This window comes from Rissa tridactyla, chromosome 2 (genome assembly GCF_028500815.1).
Source record: "Rissa tridactyla isolate bRisTri1 chromosome 2, bRisTri1.patW.cur.20221130, whole genome shotgun sequence".
In the NCBI taxonomy this organism is placed as follows: Eukaryota; Metazoa; Chordata; class Aves; order Charadriiformes; family Laridae; genus Rissa; species Rissa tridactyla.
In genome coordinates, this window is record NC_071467.1 from 93,852,610 (window position 1) to 93,871,715 (window position 19,106).

A 19,106-nucleotide genomic window follows, 5' to 3' on the forward strand; every position below is an offset into this window, starting at 1 on the left:
TTCTTCTCCCCCACCACACGCAGACCCCGCGGCCCGGCGCGGCGACCCCGGGCAGGGGCATGGCGAACTGAGCGGTCGGGCCGGGCCGGGGGGCGGCCCCGCCGCACCTGAGCGGCGGCGGGGAGGTGGGCTTGCACCGCGGCCATGCGCGGCGGCGGGGGCGAGCGCTGAGCCCCACCGGCCTGGCTACCCCCCGCCGGCCCGGGCGATAGCCGCCGCGGGGGGGTGGGGGGAAGGGGGGCTGGAGGGCGGCGGGGAGCCCCCCGGGGAGAGGGGGAAGCAGGGACCTCGCCTGCCTCCGCCCGGCCGAGCGCCATGCCGCGGCGGCTGGCCTGGCTGTGCTGCTGCTGGGCGCTGCTGAGCGGCGCCTGCCGCCCCGCCGAGCCCGCGATGCCCGCCGAGGGCGGGGAGCCGCCGCCGCCCGCTGCCGCCTCGGGCTTCCTCTACCGGCGTCTGAAGTCGCACGAGAAGCGGGAGATGCAGCGGGAGATCCTCTCGGTGCTGGGGCTGCCCCACCGCCCGCGGCCGCTGCCGCGGGAGCCGCCGGCCCCGCCGCCGGGGAGGCTGACGGCGGCTCCGCGCTTCATGCTGGACCTCTACCACGCCCTGGCCGAGGGCGCGGAGGGCAGCGCGGGCGCGGAGCCCAGCGGCCGCCCGCCGCCCCCCGCCCCGCCGCCGCCGCTGCCCAGCTCGCAGGACAGCGCCTTCCTCAACGACGCCGACATGGTCATGAGCTTCGTCAACCTGGGTGAGTGCCGGGGGAAGGGGGGGGCGCGGGGTCCCTCCACCCACCCAGTCCGCGGACACCCGTGTCCCGCCGGGGCCGCCGCCCGCGGGGAAGGAGGCGGCCGCTGGCCGGGGAGCGACCGGCGGGGTCGAGGGACGGGATCCACCTCGGGCTGCGCGGGTTTTGGCCGGGAGGGCAGCTCGCTTTGGCGAAGGGCAAAACCTCCCATTCGCCCTCCCCCCCCAAAAAAAACCCAGAACGCAAAACCCGAGGGGGGGGCAAAAGAGAAAAAGGTGTATTATTACGTTTTTTAATAGTCTTTTTGTCCTCGTTATGATGATAGCAGTCAGAGCCCATCGTTTGGGATTAAACTGTGGTTCCCAGGCCATGCCGGAGTGCAAGTTGTGTTCATTCACTCCGTGCAAGGTCCATCAGGGCACAGATGCCTTCAGGGCTGGAGCAAAGTGTCCCACGCTACTCCACGGTGTCCCTGTCTCCTCAGAGGGGGTCTGAGCTGGTGTGATGGTGAATATGTGACTCCGTGTAGGATATTCTTGGTGATCGAGCCAGCAAACGTGATAAAAATCTGTATCGTGGGACTCTTGAAATAAATTCTGTTAGACGTCAACCTGCTCTTCAAACAAGTCATGCTGTCAGTGTGTTACTGATTTGAAGGGCTCCGAGGTGGGCATTTCAGTGGGAAAGCCATTAAGCTTTTTACTTGAAGGAGCCCCGAATACTAGGCTGCAATTATAAGGAAACAGTGTAATTAGATTCAGCCTAATGTGGAGAATGAAAATATTTCAGTTGGCAACTTGCAGTTTTTTTTTTTTTTTTTTTTTTTTTTTTTAGGGAATTCCTGTGAAGCTCAAGTGTCTTAGCCACTCGGCTGAAAACTGTGTCTGTTCACTAGTGCTTCCAGAGCTGTGCACCAGAACGATGACACCTGTGAACAGCTTGTCTTGTTGTTTGTTTTTTTTTTTTTTTAAAAAAAGCAAATAGTTGTGCATTTCCTCATCTCGAGCAGTGCTAAGTCACTGCAGCGGGAAGCTACCAGCGCCGGTAGATGTGCTCAATAGTTTTGTACCATGGTGTATATACATTTAGAACAAGTTTAGCTCTAGTCCCTAGGGCTTGGGTGATTTTTGTACCTGGTGGGTCAGAAGCGCCGTGAATGTTTGTTGGAGGATTCATCTATGTTGGAATCAGGGTGACTTGCAGCTCCTGCAGCCACGGCAGAGCTGCTCGGGGCAGGCAGCCCTGACAGCAGCGCAGAGCCCCTTGGGCTGTGCGTGCTGCCTGTGTAGCTGTCAGGGTCTCAACCTTCTCGTTTAAAATTATCTTGAGGGTGTTTAGGTGGTGCTGCCGTCTCAGAGCTCCAATGCTTTTGATTGAGACATCCTGAAATCGTCCGTCAATGAAGCCAGCGTGATCTGTGTCTAGCTCGCACCCTGGGACGCAGGAATACTGTATGGGTTTCGAGTCCAAAGGGCAGCTGCTTCTGTGCTTCTCCCCTCCCAGCTTCCCCAAGCCTCTCTGTCCTTTGAATACACAGAGCTGCCGCCGCTCTCTCTGTTCTTTGCATTGGGGACTTCAGGACCTGTACTTGGAGCTATGAATTTAAGAGGCAGCTGTAGCTGTCTGTAAGCAATCCCCATAGCACCTTTTATTTAAAGGATGCGGAGCAAGGTGCTTGCGAGGGGCTGGGCGATTCCCAGAGGAGCTGATTTTAGGGAGAAATGTGAGCATGTGGCGCTTTGGAAGGTACTTAGTCACCTGCTTTACGAAGCACCAGGAGAGTAGTCTTAGACAGTATGCCTGAAAGTATTTGTTTCTTCTGAAAATAATAAAAAGAAATGCACTAGTATGATTCAAATCAGTTCTGATAATTTGGATCTAGACACTTATGTAACAACAAGGAAAATTATTCATGTAATGTAGTAAAATAGCACGATTGAAATGCTAGTTATGAGTCTCAGGAAGTATGAATCAACTGCAGAAATTTCTCATCACCTTCCAAGTTCCGAGTCATAAACCATAATGTCATTTAACGTGATTGTTTGTTACCAGAGGGTTGGCAAATCGACGGGCTGAGGCCGGACAGCTGTTTGGCTGTTTTCTGTAGCTCCTCTGACATGGCAGGGATTTTTGGTGTATTGGCATTTACTTTTCCACTAAACAATAATTGATGCCAGAAAATTAGAGGAATCCTAGAGCTATATTGCAATATAGAAACCAAAGGTGTGATGGGAGAAAGCTAGCCTGTGATCTGTCAAAGTGGCTTATCCAATGTAGGCTAGAAAATGCAGTAAGAGATGGTGGGATTGCAGCAGAAAGGAAAGACTTCCTGACCTCAAGGACACTGACTATTCCAATGAAGTGTATGCCAAGCAATCCTGAAAACCCACAGCTGGAGTCTCCTTATAAGCAGACATGGCCAGAATTGTTTTATTCGGGTTTTCTTCACGTGATCAGACCTGTAATAACTTTGGCTTGGTTAAAATTGGTTTCTGAAGAGTTTTGTCAGTGTTCAACCTTAAAGACTTCTCTTTCCATTACTGAAGGGGCAGCTGCCAAAGAGACGCGAGGGGCCCTTGCTGCTCTCTCGGGATGAGGAGTGTACGGCATTACACGGGTGTACCTGGTGCGGGTTGCCCTTGAAGATGCGTGCGGCTGCGTGGGTGTGAAGTCAGTGTGGGTGGCCACGGCCACCTGTCTTCAGGTGCTGATATCGCTTCTGCTGCAGCCCACAGCCAGGCAAACATTTGATGATGCATCTGGTTGTGCTGCAAAGCCATCGTCTAGGTCAGCTGTGTGGCGAAGGCCTGCTTTGTCACGAAAGTTTGCAGGTGTGGATGTTCTTTTAAAAGTGCATTTATTTTTTCCAGCCCCGTGGCCCGAAAAGACTCAGTAGCTTGTAGTCACTGCTAATTTTAAATGTTCAGTGCTCCAGCCCTTCCTGACCAACAGACGTATTCCTTCAGTCTGGGGATACAGCAGATGTGTTTTCTGTCTGGGGAACGTTGTGTTTCTATATGTGCTCAGGGTACAAGTCCTCCTTGTCAAGGTCTTGCAAAGCTGAGGGACTCTGGGGAGGTCTTGGATTATTCAGGCAGCACAGGCTCAAAGGTGATGTCCTGGGAGACAGCTTCGTTTTTTTAAAAAAAATTAAAAAATGGGGGCACAGAGGTGTGGCAGTTCTCCACACTCAGGGACTTGCTGTCTTGCAGGGAGGGCAAGAAACATCAGTCTTCAAAATGTAGAGTTTGGGATCTTGCCTACCTAGTGAAGTCTGCACTGTAGTATGGACTTGCAAGGTGCGGGTGATAATTCCCAGAGGGGCTGACTATAGGTGAATTTTGAGTGTCCAGAGTTTCTAGGAGACGCTTAAGCACTTTGGTTTTATAAAGCACCCAGAGAGCAGTAGCAGGGAGTAGAAATAAGTGTTTGTTCCCATCACAAGTAAAAACACACATAAGATATAAACAAGTTTAGATAATTTAGATAATAAATTTCATTTATCAGGTTAGGTACCCTCGGTAAACCTGGTCCCTAGTTTGGGAAGGTGATCCTAAAAGTGTCTATTTTGGGTGTTTTCACTTGGATGAGGCACCCAAAAAGTGCCTGTTTCTTTCCATTTCCCACATAGGAAGTCTGGCTGTCTAGCGCAGACGGGAACATTTGCGTTTTAGATTTTTCTATTTGGGATTTATCAGACTAAGCAGGGTGCTGAACTTCTGTGCCAAGGGAAGGACTGTACAGCAGGGTGGTGGTACTGGGGGGAGCGTTGTGGGCCAACGGGTGTCCGCGTGAAACTGGTCATCTCCTTGGGACCATCCTTGGTATAAATGTAGCACCGGCATGTCTTGACAGTGCTATTGGGAAAATAACATCTATTAATGTTTCCTGTTTGGCTAATGTACCTTCCTGGTGGCACCAGATAGGGTTATCTCCTCTTTCTCCTCGCAAAACAACCTGGGGTTAGTAGGGAGGTCCTTCTTTGTGGCAGTGGCGCTGGGCTGACAGCTGGACTCGGGCAGGCATCCCTGTATTTTGCTGCCAAGGCTGTTGTAGCGAGAAATGTATTGAGTTCCTCATGATAAACCCCTTCTCCCTCGGTCAAGGGGGATGAGGAGAGAGGGGTCACTGCTCGAACCAAACTGCAGGGTAGGGCTGGGGGCTGTGGCAGACCTGAAGTCTCCCTGGTCTCCTCTGGCTTATCAGTGCTGGTGTGAAGGGGAGCTGCTCTCCAGCCCCGCTTTCGCTGGCTGATGGCTTCAGAGAGTTGTGTGTGCCGTGTGTAGCAGCAGAAACGAGACTCTCGAAGACTCTGTTACTTTAACTGTGGCCAGAATTATTCCCCGTATAATGGAAGGTGCTGCGGAGCAATCCTGTGTTAAACTGGGGAAGAATCTTGTCTGGTCCTCACCCGTGGCTTTCTATTCTAGCATACGCACCGAGGTGGGGAAAAAAGCCACGTGCTTCCCACAAGAAAAAAACAAGGAATCCAATGACGGTCTTTGTGGGTTTCTGCTATGACCCAAATCTGGGGCTGTTGACAGCTGGAGAGCTGTGCAGGAAAAGTCTGAACCCATCAAACCCTCCAGGGACAAGGACCGTAAAAAATGTGCTTTTGGGTTGTGGTACCTGGTTGTCCACAGTATCGTGCCTTTTTGTAGGAGACAGCAGTGTGGATTCACTGTATCTCTGAGCGGGTTTTCCCCTTTCAGCGACAAGACCCACAGGTCTCTTGGGAGGTCTTCAGGCAAAAGGGTGAGGGGAAACCCAGCTGTTTGCCAGGCAGTCCTGCAGGCAGCCCCGAAGCTCTTTCACGAGATTTGAGTTGGGACCATGGTGAAAAGCCTCTTTTATCTTTGAATCCCAGAAACCCAGGCAATCTCTGTCTTCCCTGCAAGACTTCAAGCATCTGCTGGGGCAAGAGTGCTCCCTTTCGGTGCAAGGGAGCTGCTCGGAGGTCAGTGCAGGGTTCGCTGTACAAATGCTGTCTCTCCCCTTGCCTATATAGCAGCGTCTTACGGATGCGATGTCTTCCAAACAGGCTTTTCATCTTTTTGGCAGCCGTCACCTACCACATTTCCTTCTAGGAATGATCTTGCACAAACCCATGGCAAGCACTTAGGCGCAAGCAGTGATGCCTTCGCTCCACATGGCTTTTCACGGGAAGGAAGCGGCGCTCTGGCATCCCCACCTGCATTTCGAAAGCAGGTGAATTTTTTCATCGGAAACCTTTGATCAGCCCACCTGTCTCTTTCATGGTATCATGCATGGTGTCAGGGGATACGAAATTAGGCAACCAAGATGTATCAGGGAAGTTGCATGATTATATTGACGGGACCGTACCGTTCATACTGTCATCCCATCTGTTTATACTCTTGGCCACATGTTGTAAAGGTCAAGACATCTACTCACAGGGAATAACTGGAGTGTGTGATGCTGCGGATCTGGCTGTGCTGCCAGCTGGCTGCGTACAGCCTCGCGCTCTCGGCATGCGAGTAGCGTCCTCCACGTGTGTCCAGAGCAGGCCAGTATTAGAAATCATGAAGCTGATGATGGGAATGAGTTTACTGACTTCTGCCAAACCTTGTATACCGGGCTTCGATGCCAAGAGCGATCCCAAGTGTGGGAGAGCAGCCTTACATTTGCTGTTCAACTGATGCAGCTCAAGGTCCTCATTTATGTCATCTCCTTGAAGCAGTCGTTGCTTGCGAGCTGCCTGCTAGCGTGCAGCTGACTCACGACACGATTAAAGAGAAGGCAAATGGTCCTTCGATTGCTCTCTGCCTGGCGTTGCTTGTAGAAGTCTCCTCCAGACTCTGCATTTGAGGGACTGCAGTCATCCTTCTGCCGTTGGCCGGGAGCCCTGGAAGATGTGTGGCCCCCGGCGAAGCTGCTGTTCAAAATCTGCGCTGTTGAAATGAGTGGAGTGGGTCACGTTTGTGTAAGCAGTTCATCCAGGTCGAAGTGTCATCTGGGCTAAGCTGCTGGAACCAGACCGTGTGGCATGAGCAGGATGATTCCCTGTCTCGTGAAAGCTTTTCAGAGCTTGAAAATGTACTCTGTCTTAAATAGGGGGGAAATGTTGAAGTCTGACTTAGAACAATAAAAAGTGATTGTAAATGGAAAAAGTTAGCATTGCCAAAGCAGTCTTGATTGATTCAAGTCAAATTTTTTTATGTGTAAATAACTAAAAAGTTGCATTTTGAAATGCAGACCTAGGTGTGGGGTTGGTTTGTTTGGATTTTTTGGTAAAAATAAAAGCAGCACTTCCTAGCTCTTTTCCTCCAACAAAGTTGAAACTAAGCCGCTCCTTATAAAAAGGTTTTCTTCCAGATAAACATGGCTTCATCAGAAAATCCCTTGGGCAGCTCTGTCGTGGATGTCTTGTGCTGAGCTCCAGCAGGGGCTTCTTGCCGCAGGCTTGTGCCTCTGCCGAGGAGCTGCGGGTCCCTGCTGGGACCAGCCTGGTGCATCACAGTGGTGATGCTGTCTTTCGTATTTTTAAATATAAACTTTTAAGTGGTGTTTATGATTTAGGAGGAAGGAAGGTGGTGTTTAGACTTTCCATGCCGTGGATGCATGATTCTTTATAAGTCATCTTGCCTCATTGGTAACTTGGGGGGAGTTAGAGGAAGATACAAGTTACTTGGGATGTAAACAGTCCCATCGTCTGTTCCTGCTGTATCCCAGCAAATGCACAGTAATGCGCTTAAGTACAGTCCAGCTACTAATAATTTAGCATTTCCATTTGACCATTTATATAGTGGTGTGAAACAGAGAGCAAACAGTATCGCCTGAATGGAAAAAGGGCTTGTGTTTGAGAGATTCGTGTTTGTTTTAGCAGGAATCTGAGCCTGGGAGACCGAGGTTAAGGACCAGAAAGTCTTTCTCTGGGCACCTGATTCTTGGAGGATGGTGTTGGGTCATACCTGGGTCCCCTATTTGATGGGGCACTGGTTGTAAACGGAAAGAGGGTAGGTTTAGATTAGATAGCAGGAAGAATTTTTTCACGATGAGGGTGGTGAGACACCAGAACAGGTTGCCCAGAGAAGCTGTGGATGCCTCATCCTTGGAAGTATTCAAGGCCAGTCTGGATGGGGCTTTGAGCAGCCTGGTCTAGTAAAAGATGTCCCTGCCTGTGGCAGGGGGGTTGGATCTTTGAAGGACTGTTCCAGCCCAAACCATCTGTGACTCTTAAGTGTGGAGAGGACGTTTTGGACTGGGATTCTCCAGCTGTGGCATGCCAAGAGTGAGGGGACGTGTGAAAACTGGTCAGTGGGTTGTTTTTTTCCACCTTTTTTCCAGTCATGTCTGGCAGAGGAGGAGGAGCGGTGCCTCCTGACGACTCCTGCGTGGCTGCAGTGCTTGCAGCAGGGGTGGCCAATGCCATCACCCTGAAGAGGTGCCCGCTCCCTGGGGAGCCCTGTGTCCCTGTGCGTTGCACCCAGAGCAGGTTCCCAAGGTGGTGGCTTTGGCGAGGGCATGGGGCTGCAGCTGCCGCAGGGCTGTTGCAGGCAAAAAAAAAGCTTAAGGAAAGAAACCGAGCCCCTGCGGGGTTGCAGGGGTGTTTAATGCATCGCGCTGGACTTTGGTTCCTAAAACCTGCTATGGATCGGAGCTGGTATTGCCTGAACTTTCAATTACTTAGGCTCCCAGGCAAAGAAACAGCATCTTAGGGTTGGGTGGATTTTTGGGGTGGTTTTGTTTGTTTGTTGATTTATTTTTTTTTTAGCAATGGCATGAGGTAGTTTTTGTTTTGTTCTTAAGGGCATAAAGATTTTGACAGCACTGCCTGCAGCTCTTTTTATTTTACATCGCAGTGTTCATCATAGCACAATGACAGAATTGAATCAGTGGTAGCAACAGTGGGAATTTTTGGCAAAAAAGGATAACGTAGACAGAGCCGAAGTGTTCTGCTAACTAAAACAGTAGCTGTATTTTCAGAGAGCTAGACATGACTGTTTTGATCCAATGTGGTGTTAATCACAAGAATACATAACCGCTTTCCTATGAACTTTCCCCTTAAAAATATCCAATGATATCACCTGATGTTTTGCACGAACGCTCAGTATAACCAGAATTCGGAACAGCTGGCTCCATATAAACTTGGAATATTCATAGGTCAAATATTAGTGTATAAATAAAAACATTTTGAAAATGAAAACAGAAGCACAGTATTTGAAACATACTCGGCGTGCAGATGTACTTCATGGCTTGAATAGCTTTACAAATTAATCAGGACAGTGTTAACGCTTGTTCCGAAGAAGTCAAATTTCCCGATAATAAATGAAAAAGTGGTTTTCAAACAGTATTCCAAAGATGTGTTATCCCATGTATTTTAATGGTCGTTTGCAGTATGAAAGACGTATGAATTGGCTATTTGAAGCCCCCTTGTAAATAAGATGTATTTGACCAAACCAAGATCTTACCGGTGGCAAATGAAGAGTCACAGTGCTGTATTTAAACCCTGCACACCAATGTTGATGGTGCGGTGCACTGCTGTATGCAGGTGCCAGAAGCAGTATTCTTATCTTGTCATTCACTGCATTGCGTTCGCATGGCTTATACGGTCAAGGTATTAGACACTCTGTTTATACAAGGGCTAAGGAGTGACATAATGTCTATTGAAGCACAGGCATTTAGCTCCACACCAGGCCACAAGGAGCACTTAAAAAATGAGAACAGATTAGAGCCTGTGGGCAGGTTTGTGATAGTTGCACCCACAAGACAAGAGGTGTTGGAGGGAGGAAAGGGTCTGCAGTTTTGGTGTGAAACTGAGATGCCTTATTGCATCCTTGTGTCTCCTGGGCTTTCCAGACCATTTGAGAGATATATCTAGGAAGAATAAAACTGTAAGCAGACAATCCCAGTCCTTGTGCAAGGAATAAAATTGTCCAAATGAGCTGGAAAAAGCGTTGAACAGTAACACGCACGTACAAAGCGCAAAAGACTTGTCTGCCTCTGGCTTTGTAAACTCTGTAATAAAAGTTGTTTGGTCGTGAACGCTCACTGCAGCCTAACTTCTGTATTTTTCAAACTGTGTTAAAAGTATCTGGAATAAGGCTCTGTATCAGGGAATAAAGAAGCAGTCGGAGCTTTAATTCCTCACGTGTCGCAGAGGGGCAAGCTCCCTCTGGCCAAATCCAGGTGAGCAGAGGTCAGAGAAGCAGATGCTTTGCAGGAAAATAGGAGGAAGCATTTTCTCTGTCACTTACTGAGGGCTTCCCATTCATGTTTCCTCTCTTCTCATGCCCATGCTGGTGGCGTGGTCCAGCTCAGCCGTGACAGGCACTCTTCTTTGTGCAGAAAGAGGCATTATAAGCCTCTAATGCCATCTATTTTTTCATGATGATGCCAAGCTCGGTTCCTCGTCACGTTTGCGTGCAGGTGGTGGGAGGCTCCTCCACGAGCCTGGTCCTGACCTGTCCTGCCTTACCGGGGCCAGAGGCGGGGTCCCCTTCTGCAGAGGGGTGATGTGCAGGCGCTGTCGCGCACCCAGTCCTTGCCGGCCTGTGTAGTGTTAAGGATCAAAACCATCTTGGGCATCTCTAGTGGCCAGCAAGGGCTGCTGAGCAGAGAGATACAAAGTCGGGCTTTTAAAATACCAACAGAAGTAGAAAATCCTGAATCTCAGTTACATACATGAGTGAGAGAAGATGTATGCTTATTTTTAAGTATCAACTTGATGATGAACTGATAGGATCGATTTGGTAGGGTCACGGTTATTAAATCTGCTTTTCTCATTGCAGTGTGCGTCTAGGCTGTGCGCAATTTTAGTGCAAAATAGTAATAGTGTAGTTCTAAAATTTCAGTCTGGTATGTAATTGGTATTTGAATATCTACACAAAGATTTGATCTGCAAGTACAGAATCCAGGTGCTTGCCTTCAATGACGAAGCTTGGAGAAGAAACCCTTCATTTTAGAAAAGCAGCAGTCTCTCTTGCCCACAAACCATCATCCTGAGACAGCATTTCAAGCATGCAGGCCCTTTTGCTTAATTATTGTAACATCAAACGTCTTCGACATGAAAGGGACCAAGCAGTGGCTATGCAAGATAATGACTTGTTTATAAAAATAATTTAAACAGCATATGAAAAGGATAAACATGCATGTCCTGCCAAAATTCACTGTATGTTCTGCAGGCTTTGGTGATTGTGAATCTCTTGGCTTGTCCTTTCTCTTTTTTTTTTTTCTAACCCACAAAGAAAAAAAGGCAGAGGGGGAAGGGAGTGAAATAAAAAGGGAGATGGAAAAAAAAAATTCTCATATTTAAGGAAGTTCCAACTTACTATGCTATGGAAGATTGCAGGAGAGAAAATATGCTTGTTTAACGCACTACAAGAGAGATTTTCACTTTGGGATGTCTGTGTCTTGTCTCTTGCATGTGATAGTTTTTACACTTTAATGATTGTAGCAGCCGTCCTGTGCAAAAATGTTCCATTCTGCAGGATGTGTAATGCTCATTACTTACTAGACAATGTAAGGATACTGCTCTGTCTCTTATCTGGGGCTTCAAAACACTTCATAAGCGTTGAAGTCTCACAGCATGCTCCAATGGATGTAAATTGCTACTATACTCATTTTCCAAATGGCTATGCTGAGGCTCAGAGGGCAACACTGGAATATGGGGGCTGTGATGAGGTCCCTGAAATTCTTCCTTCCAGTCTTGCAATCTACCCGTGAAACCATGTGCCACGTTACCCTCCTGGCAGGTGCCCAAGTGTCTTGTGGAGTTGTTGGAACAGGAGGGTCTTATTCAGTGAAACCCGTCCTTCTTGAGGCTGCAGCCTCGGTCGGCCGGAGACCACAAGTTCTCGCTTGGCTTAAGCTTTAGTCCTTCCCGCTCACCCGTGTTGCGCAGTCTGTGCCTACGCAAGCAGATGTGCTTGCAAACAGCTCGACATCGGTAACACCTGTGATCTCTGTGGGTGCTACCTGAACACAAATATTCACCAGGCATCCATTTGTATGTGATATCCAGTATTTGCCCTAAGTGATGGCTTTTGCAAGACAGCAGCTCTTCCTTTTGGGTCTCTGACCAAATGGTGCAGGAGATACCTGAGCGCAATGGGTGGTAGCATGAGTTACTGGTTTTAGGCTAGGTAGCAGGCTCAAGTTTTAGGCTTTTCTACGTAGGCACAAGCTGGTTTCCATGAGGAGCTGAAGAGGAAAGATGAAGGAGGTCACACGCTAGCACATTTTTCACTTGAAACTATTGGAGAGCCTAGTAATGGTTTGGTGACTTTTGGTGACGTGTACGATAATGGTAATGCCCGTGCTGCAGGGTGGTAATGTCTTTTGGTAACGTGCATGCTGCAGGGAAGCTAAAAGTAGGTGTTCTTCTGAGTTAACCTGATAGTTTTGTTGAGAAACTCCGACTAAAAATACGATGTAATGGCTGAAGTCGGTATAATAACTCCTTTATGCTTCAGGAGCTATTGGGATTGGGTCCGCCTGATACTTTTGCTATCGCTAGTCTCAGTAAAAACAGTCTGTTGCTTCTGGCAGCCAGAGAGCTGGCAGCTCCGACTCACTGAGGCTTGAAGAGATAGTTCATTAATTCATGGCACTTTCCAGAATAAACATGGCAAACCTCCTCTGAAATAACAGACGGTAAATCCTCCTTGTCACTCAAGACTGCACATTTGTCTTCGGAAAGGGGCCGTGAAAGAAGCTGTCCATCTCCTAATGAATGAGAAAATAAATACGAGAAGAATTGTGCATTGTGTCATACTTGACATGGCGAAGCTTCGGGGTGAAATAACAACAAACCTTTCCTCCCCTCTTCTCCCTGTTAAACGTGGACCTAAACCAAGCGATGCCCGCCAGGCAGACTATCAGGTGGCGTAAACTATCATAGCTCTTCGGCAGGGATTCCCGGTGGGAACACCCGCCTTTTTTCACTCCTGCTTGGACTCGTTTTTGGGAAGGTAGATTTCAGCACCTCTTGGCTTCGGGTCCTCGGGGGTGGGACCCTCTGGTTTCTCTGTGCTGCGAGGCTTGAGAAGGTTGCTACAGGCTGGGGTTGCTCGGAGCGCACAGATGTTTTGTGCAGCTTGTTATTTTCTATGTTGGAGGTTATGAGTCAGATTACTGTTACCAAAATGTTTATGTGAAATCATTTCTGAGTCATATATTTGCATCATATACAACCTGTCTGACAATCAAAACATTGAGCGCTCAGCTAATGATTATACTAAGTTTTCCAACACTCTGCTCCAACATAACATAATTACACAGCAAAGTGCAATATATTACTTTGACAGGGTTCTTCATGCGTCTTGTGATGTCAGAACATCATCATTGCTATTATTTGAAATTATCAGAGAAATATGGACTTTGTTGCACAAAACAAAGTTAAAAATAGTGAGAGGCAGTCCCTCAGAAACAAAATGCCCTACCTGTAAATGTTGCTGGAAATGGGCTTTTTTGGTCTCCAAGAAAACATATAATTGAGTAGGGCTTTTAACCTTGTCCTGTCCAGAGATGTGCTTGATCAGGGTTTATCAGTGAAGTAACAGACAGTTGTGGATATTTGCATGGAGAAATGGTTTGAATACCAGGATTCAGCAGCTGCCCAGGAGGCTGTTTGGTAGTTTCTGTATAATATGGTTTATAAGATGGAACCAGAGTATTTTTAGCGGCATGGAAGACATAAACAGTCTGTAAATGACAATGTAATGCACACTGTGTTTATCTGTTACGTGAGTTCTAGCATAAATAGGGGTCGCTTAAAAAAATATTCTGAATAATTAGGGCAAACTTTTGAAATTATATTTACCTTCAGGTGCGTGAGAACTAGGGCAGGAGTGTTTGCTGCCACGTCCCGGTGAAATCAGAAACTCCTCTTTAATTGTTTATTCTAAAATGGGATGGGGAAAAAAACAAAGCCCCCTCCCTCCCCCCCAACTCTGCGCTAAAGAAATGGTCAAGGAGATGAAAAGTATGGAGGGGTATAGGGCTGCTCTTTTGTTTGTTTTTAAATAACTGTGGAAAAGCGTACGGATCTTGAAGTGGAAAACAATTTTAGGGCCAACTTGTCTGAATTTGGTTCACAGTCTTTTGGAATTGGCTTTGGGAGCTCGGTTAGAAGCGTGAAGGGCCCTGGCAGGTCCCTTTAAGTATGAAATATGATTGCATTTCATTGCTCTTGCTGAACTGGCAGAGTGCAAAGCGCGGGATGGGTTGTGATGACGTTCTTTACGTTCTTAGTGAAAAAAGTATGGACAATGCAGCAGTGAACTTTCCTGGCTGTAAGCGTCTGAACCGTGCTTAGCAATTAGGGAGCCCACGTTTGGAGCAACAAAAAAGCATCGCCCGTGCAGATTAGCGAGCACCGTCTTTGCTTATGGACTCTCCTTGGCCAGTGTCAGTGGCAAATACATAATTGGACTATGAGGACCAATATATTGTGAAGTGTAGTGGAAAACGCCAAAAAAAATTTCAGTTGGATGAAGTCCATTTGTCCTGTGCTAATTTCTAGCCCTGTAAACAAACACAGCTGCTGACTGTAGAATCAGTGCTCGGAGTGGTTAAAAACAGTGATGCATTGCTAGTGAGATCACGGCAGAAAAAATATGTAACATATGAGGCTGCAGTAAGGATCAAGACTATCCTCAGCTCTGATTAATTGTTTCTGTTTATATATTTTCATCTATTTATGATGCCGTAGGGTAACTAGAATGTAAAGATGGCTTTTTAATTGCTAGACCATTCAGCTGAGGCAGTCAGAGTATTAAGTATTAATGAGCCAGTTGCCATGAACTTCTGCAAAAGGGTCTGAATTGGTGACCAAGGGCTTAATGAATGTATATGTACTTACCTTATATTTCTCTCTTTCGTACCAATACGTCAGCGGTTTGGCCAACTGGGCGTTGTTATTATTTATTAATATATATGAAGGATCTGTGCAGGTAGGTTTGCCTGTCATTTCGTCTTTATTAAAATGTCTTCAAAAGTACTGCAATACTGAACAAGGGACCGGAGGCTTCAAACATTGTAAACCTCAGGTCCAAGCCTGCTAGGTCATTGGCAAAGCATCAGCACTTACACTGTAATTTGTCTTGTGGCCCAGTTATGTATTTTGACATCCCTGAGCTGACTAATTGCTCTGGGGAAAAAAAGGAGTAAAGAACCGTCTTGGTTACTGTAGTAGAAAAGACAGCTTCCAACCTCCTCTGTCCATCGCATCAATTATTCTGTGACTGCTGCGTGGTCATCCCCGGATCTAGCAGAGAAAGGCTCCTATGGCTTGCCACAATGCAATTAATAATGCGCTTGATGTCGTATTGTGCATCACCTATCCTAACCCAGCATTAAAGAGATTTCTTTTTCTGCTTTGGCTTTGAGAAAAGTGAAGGCTAAAAGAGCTAGATAGTTCAGGTGGAAAGCAATGGAGAGCAGATAAGACTCTCCTTCATCAGAGGAGTTGTTGTTAGGGAATCCTCCAGTGCAACACGCTCATACATACGTTGTGTGTTGAGGATGGCTGAGGTAGCAAGGTCTACGTGCTCCACGTGAGGACTGACTTTTGACAAAGCTGTGGGGGTACCATTTACCTGGTCCTTGGCCAGTTTGGTTGTACGTGTGTTGCTGGGAGGTTGTGAAGCTGAGACCAAAGTCCTGGATCCTCAGTGGTTTGCTTGGGCTCTGCAATTGCGAGGCAGGTCTCCATGAGCTCCTGGCTCTCTGCCACTCGTCCTGTTCCAGGGGCCTTGACAAGCTGCCTAGAAGCCCCAAGAGTGGCAGGTTAACTCCTGCTGCAAATCTCCATCTGCTTTGTAATATTAAAATCTTGTATGAGACAGGCTTGATCTTTTGAACAGCTCCAGTTTGAAAGTTTCGGACATTTCTTAGCCATCTGGGGCTTGGAATTGCACTAGGTGCTTCATGCTCTTCTGTGGCACGTGGTGATGCCACCCTCTTCAGAAGCCTCCTGGGGCTTGAGAAATAATTGGGCATTCGCATTGCTGCGTACTGGACTGTGCTATCGTGAATTTTCTCATGTCTGCAGAACACGACCGGGGCCCATCAGTGGCCCAGGTTCTGGAAACTCTCCGTGCTGCTACCCCTACTCAGCTACACGCTGGCATGGAGAGTTTAATTCTCGAACTGTCAGTCTGGCACTTTCCATAAACACTAAATTGACTCAGAGTGGCTAGGTCTAGTGCTATAAAACATACTGTTCAGGTCTTATTGCCAAGAAAAAAAAAATTACCTGTAAATAGCAGACTTACAGCATAGGAGCTTATTTCTGTGCTTATGCTTTTTACGTTTCCATTTTTGCACCAGCTTGGCAAGAAGTTAACTTAAATGTCAAAACTATTTTTATGTAAATATATGCATTATTGAATCTCTTACTCATAAAGCAAATACTACTTTAAACCCACACAAAACAGCTGAAGCTATATATATTTTCTCACTACTGAATTTGGCTTTTAATGACTTGGAGTGGACTGTCCAAAATAAAGTTAGGAATCAAGGGCACTTTATTTTCCAGCTAGTAACATATGTATTCTTGGCTTTGGACTGTACCGGTTTGAGATGGAAGAAAACTTGGGTTTGTGTTACAGGTCCTCTCAGCAATTAAAAAGAGAGAGAGATGCCATGGTTAAACAAACACATTATTTTTAAATTAGCAAACTGTTCTAAAATTCTACAAAGCTACAGAAAAATATGAAGGACTATTAGGAAACCTTGAAGACTTTGATATCAAACAGTGTCTTTCTAATGTGTTTCTCCTGCTGAAAGTACAGCCTCGTGCCAGATTCAGAGGCAGCAGTTACCTGGAGAAAAAAGGCGGTAGTCTGCAGAGAGTCCCATAGATTTCGCTGATGCTATTTGAGGAGTAAGGACAGCAAAACCTGTGCTTAGCAAGTACAAACAACACCAAACCCGAGGTTAGGGGTTACGTACCAAGCCCAGGTCGTAATGTCCTGGGAGGAGATGCTCGCTTTCCTTCCTGGGATTCATGGCTTGTGTCCACATCATGTGTTTTCTTGTCCCACCACCCTCCTGCCTGCGGGAAGTTGCCTGAGGTCGGTATCAGTTCCTGAAGATAAGGAGGCAAGAGCCGCTTCAGAAATTCATGCAAACAAGAGCTTGTTCCTGGATCCGAAAAATACCTTGCCAGTGCTCTGCCACAGTCTCTTGATGGGATTCACCTTATTCCTATCCCATTCATCCCTGTCACGTGCTGGGCGTTGGAGCAGCTGTAGCAGAGTTGTCCGCTGGTTTTGCCTTGTCCTCTGCTGCAGGCAGGGTTCGCCTGAGCCTGCGGGTGCGTTCAGGCTAACTGGGATGCAGAGAAGTACGGTGGAAGAAGAGGGGAATTCTCAGCAGAATCGCATGCGATCTGCCAAGCCAGATTTCAGTTCAAGGTTTGAAGTCAGCTCTCCAGCAATTCACACCATCTTTGGCTGGGCTGCAGAGTATGGGTCTGTCACTATGTGCGGCATGAAGGGCGCACATCGCTACTTCTGCTCTTTCTGGTGGCATAAACCCAAGCTGTACTCAAGGAGAAAAAAATAAAATATCAGAGTGCTTTTTGAGGCAGATGGGCTGTGAAAGCTGCCTTGGTTATCTGAGGCTGAAGTTAATGTTAAAGCAAAACTAGGGGAAATCCCTGAGAAAAAACCCTTAAAATGTTGTATGCAATTACAAGCAAAATTTGGGAGGCCCCAATAATGTCAGAGCAAATGCTGCAGTTGGTCATGGGTGGGTCATGTCCAAACGATCTCATGGGCACGGAGGAGAGGAGAGGCACGGGGGGCAGGAGGAATGAACTGCACCGGAGAGAGGAGTATGTGCGCGGGTCCTGCCTCTCGCCCGTGCAGGAAAGTGAATTTGAAGGATGGTGCCTAAGAGATTCTAGTTTTCTAAAAATAATGTTTTCAGCTGGATAAAACCGCAGCTCTTGCTGATGCAGCTTTTGATTATTTTACCTCTTATTCCATCTTTCCTAGTTTGCATGATTCAGACCTGTGTAAACACTAGTAACACTGTCTCGTTGCTGTGGGAGCGGAGCTGCGTGGAAGCGGCGAGGCTCACAGGGGCAAGAAGTTTGCCATCTTTATTAGACCAACCAACAGAGCTGAGAAAACAGGCACGCTCTCCGTCCTAAAAGCTTTTATGTCCATGAGATCCCATGAGCATCCCTGGGTGGCGTCCCATCCAGCTCCTGGGGCTGGTGTGCAAGAGAGGGCTGAGACGACTGGGCCTGGCTTCCCCAGGAGGGAAGTGTGGGGAAATGATGCTGTTCTGGTTTTCTTCCGATGTTCTCTCCAAGGAAACCTGATTGTAATGTTCTTCATTCTTTCTCGTTAAGTGTGGTGTGTGTTAAAAGGCTGCTGAGAGTAGGCTGCTCCGGGTTGCCTTTAAACACAAGCCTTAAGGAAAAACTGAAACAACAGATGAATAAAATGGTTGTGGTTTAGCTTGCGCCATAAACACTGTTTTCCTTTTTAAATACATTTTTGGAAGGTGAGGGGAAACCAATTACAATCGAGTTTAAAGCAAGCAGACTTTCCTTTATTTGACTGAGACGTGTGATTCATCTTGACCAGCTTTTTCTTCATTTTTAAGTCATTTTACTTGTGCCGTACTCGTTTGCTGAGCTTATTTTGTTAACCTTGCCACCTCAACAAATTAAGCGTGTGTCATCATGTGGTGTTCCCTTAATTACGTACCTGCTGGTCACAGTTGGGACACCTATGTTTTCACCTGCTCCTGTGCGCAGCCAGAGGACAATTCATCTTGTAGATTTCTTTCCAGCCTTTGAAAACTTTTTTTTGGATATTGGTCAGATTATGTGAATACACGTAAGTGTCCTGTTTTTCCATTGCTTTGGCATTTCTGTGTGTGCTGTGAGTGCAGTGGTAATAAGCTAAGGTACAACAGTTGGTACTTTCATCAGCAGCGGTGGTGCACGCAAAAAGCCCAGATCTGAGCAAGAAAGGTAAAATGACATTGGAACTAGCAAGGACCCTCAGGGCCATTGCAGACAACGAAGTTGTAGGCATTTTGTCCAGCAAACTCCCCAGAAATCCTGCCCGGTTCCCCCCTGCCATGTCCCACAGGTGACGGGACACCTGCCAGCTGCCCTGCAAAAAAATTAAGAGCAAAGTAGTAAAGAGCAGCTCCTACAGCTGTAAGCTGCCGGGGGAGATGTGCCCGGGAGCAGGAGTGATCAGCGGCGTGACTGACACCTCGGGCCCTCACAGCAGCACGGCAGCTGTTAGGTGATGCTCCCAGGTGGGACATGGACTGCCGTCAGTGTTACAGAGGCAAGAGTAAATACCTGACTCACAAACTCCTCCCGCTGCTTTGATCTGAGGAAAATTTTCTTGCTGGTCTTAGCCTT

The 19,106-nt window shown here is 47.5% G+C and overlaps 1 protein-coding gene across 1 annotated transcript in view; it reads left to right on the forward strand.

Annotated features, from left to right (window-relative positions):
* Positions 1–258: 258 nt before the first annotated feature.
* The window catches only part of BMP6 (bone morphogenetic protein 6), a 97,239-nt gene continuing 78,391 nt past the window's right edge, over positions 259–19,106 (forward strand). Inside the window, exon 1 of the mRNA XM_054191887.1 lies at positions 259–748. Coding sequence (XP_054047862.1) covers positions 316–748 — 433 coding nt within the window. The 5' untranslated portion in view covers positions 259–315. The remainder of the gene's footprint in view (positions 749–19,106) is intronic.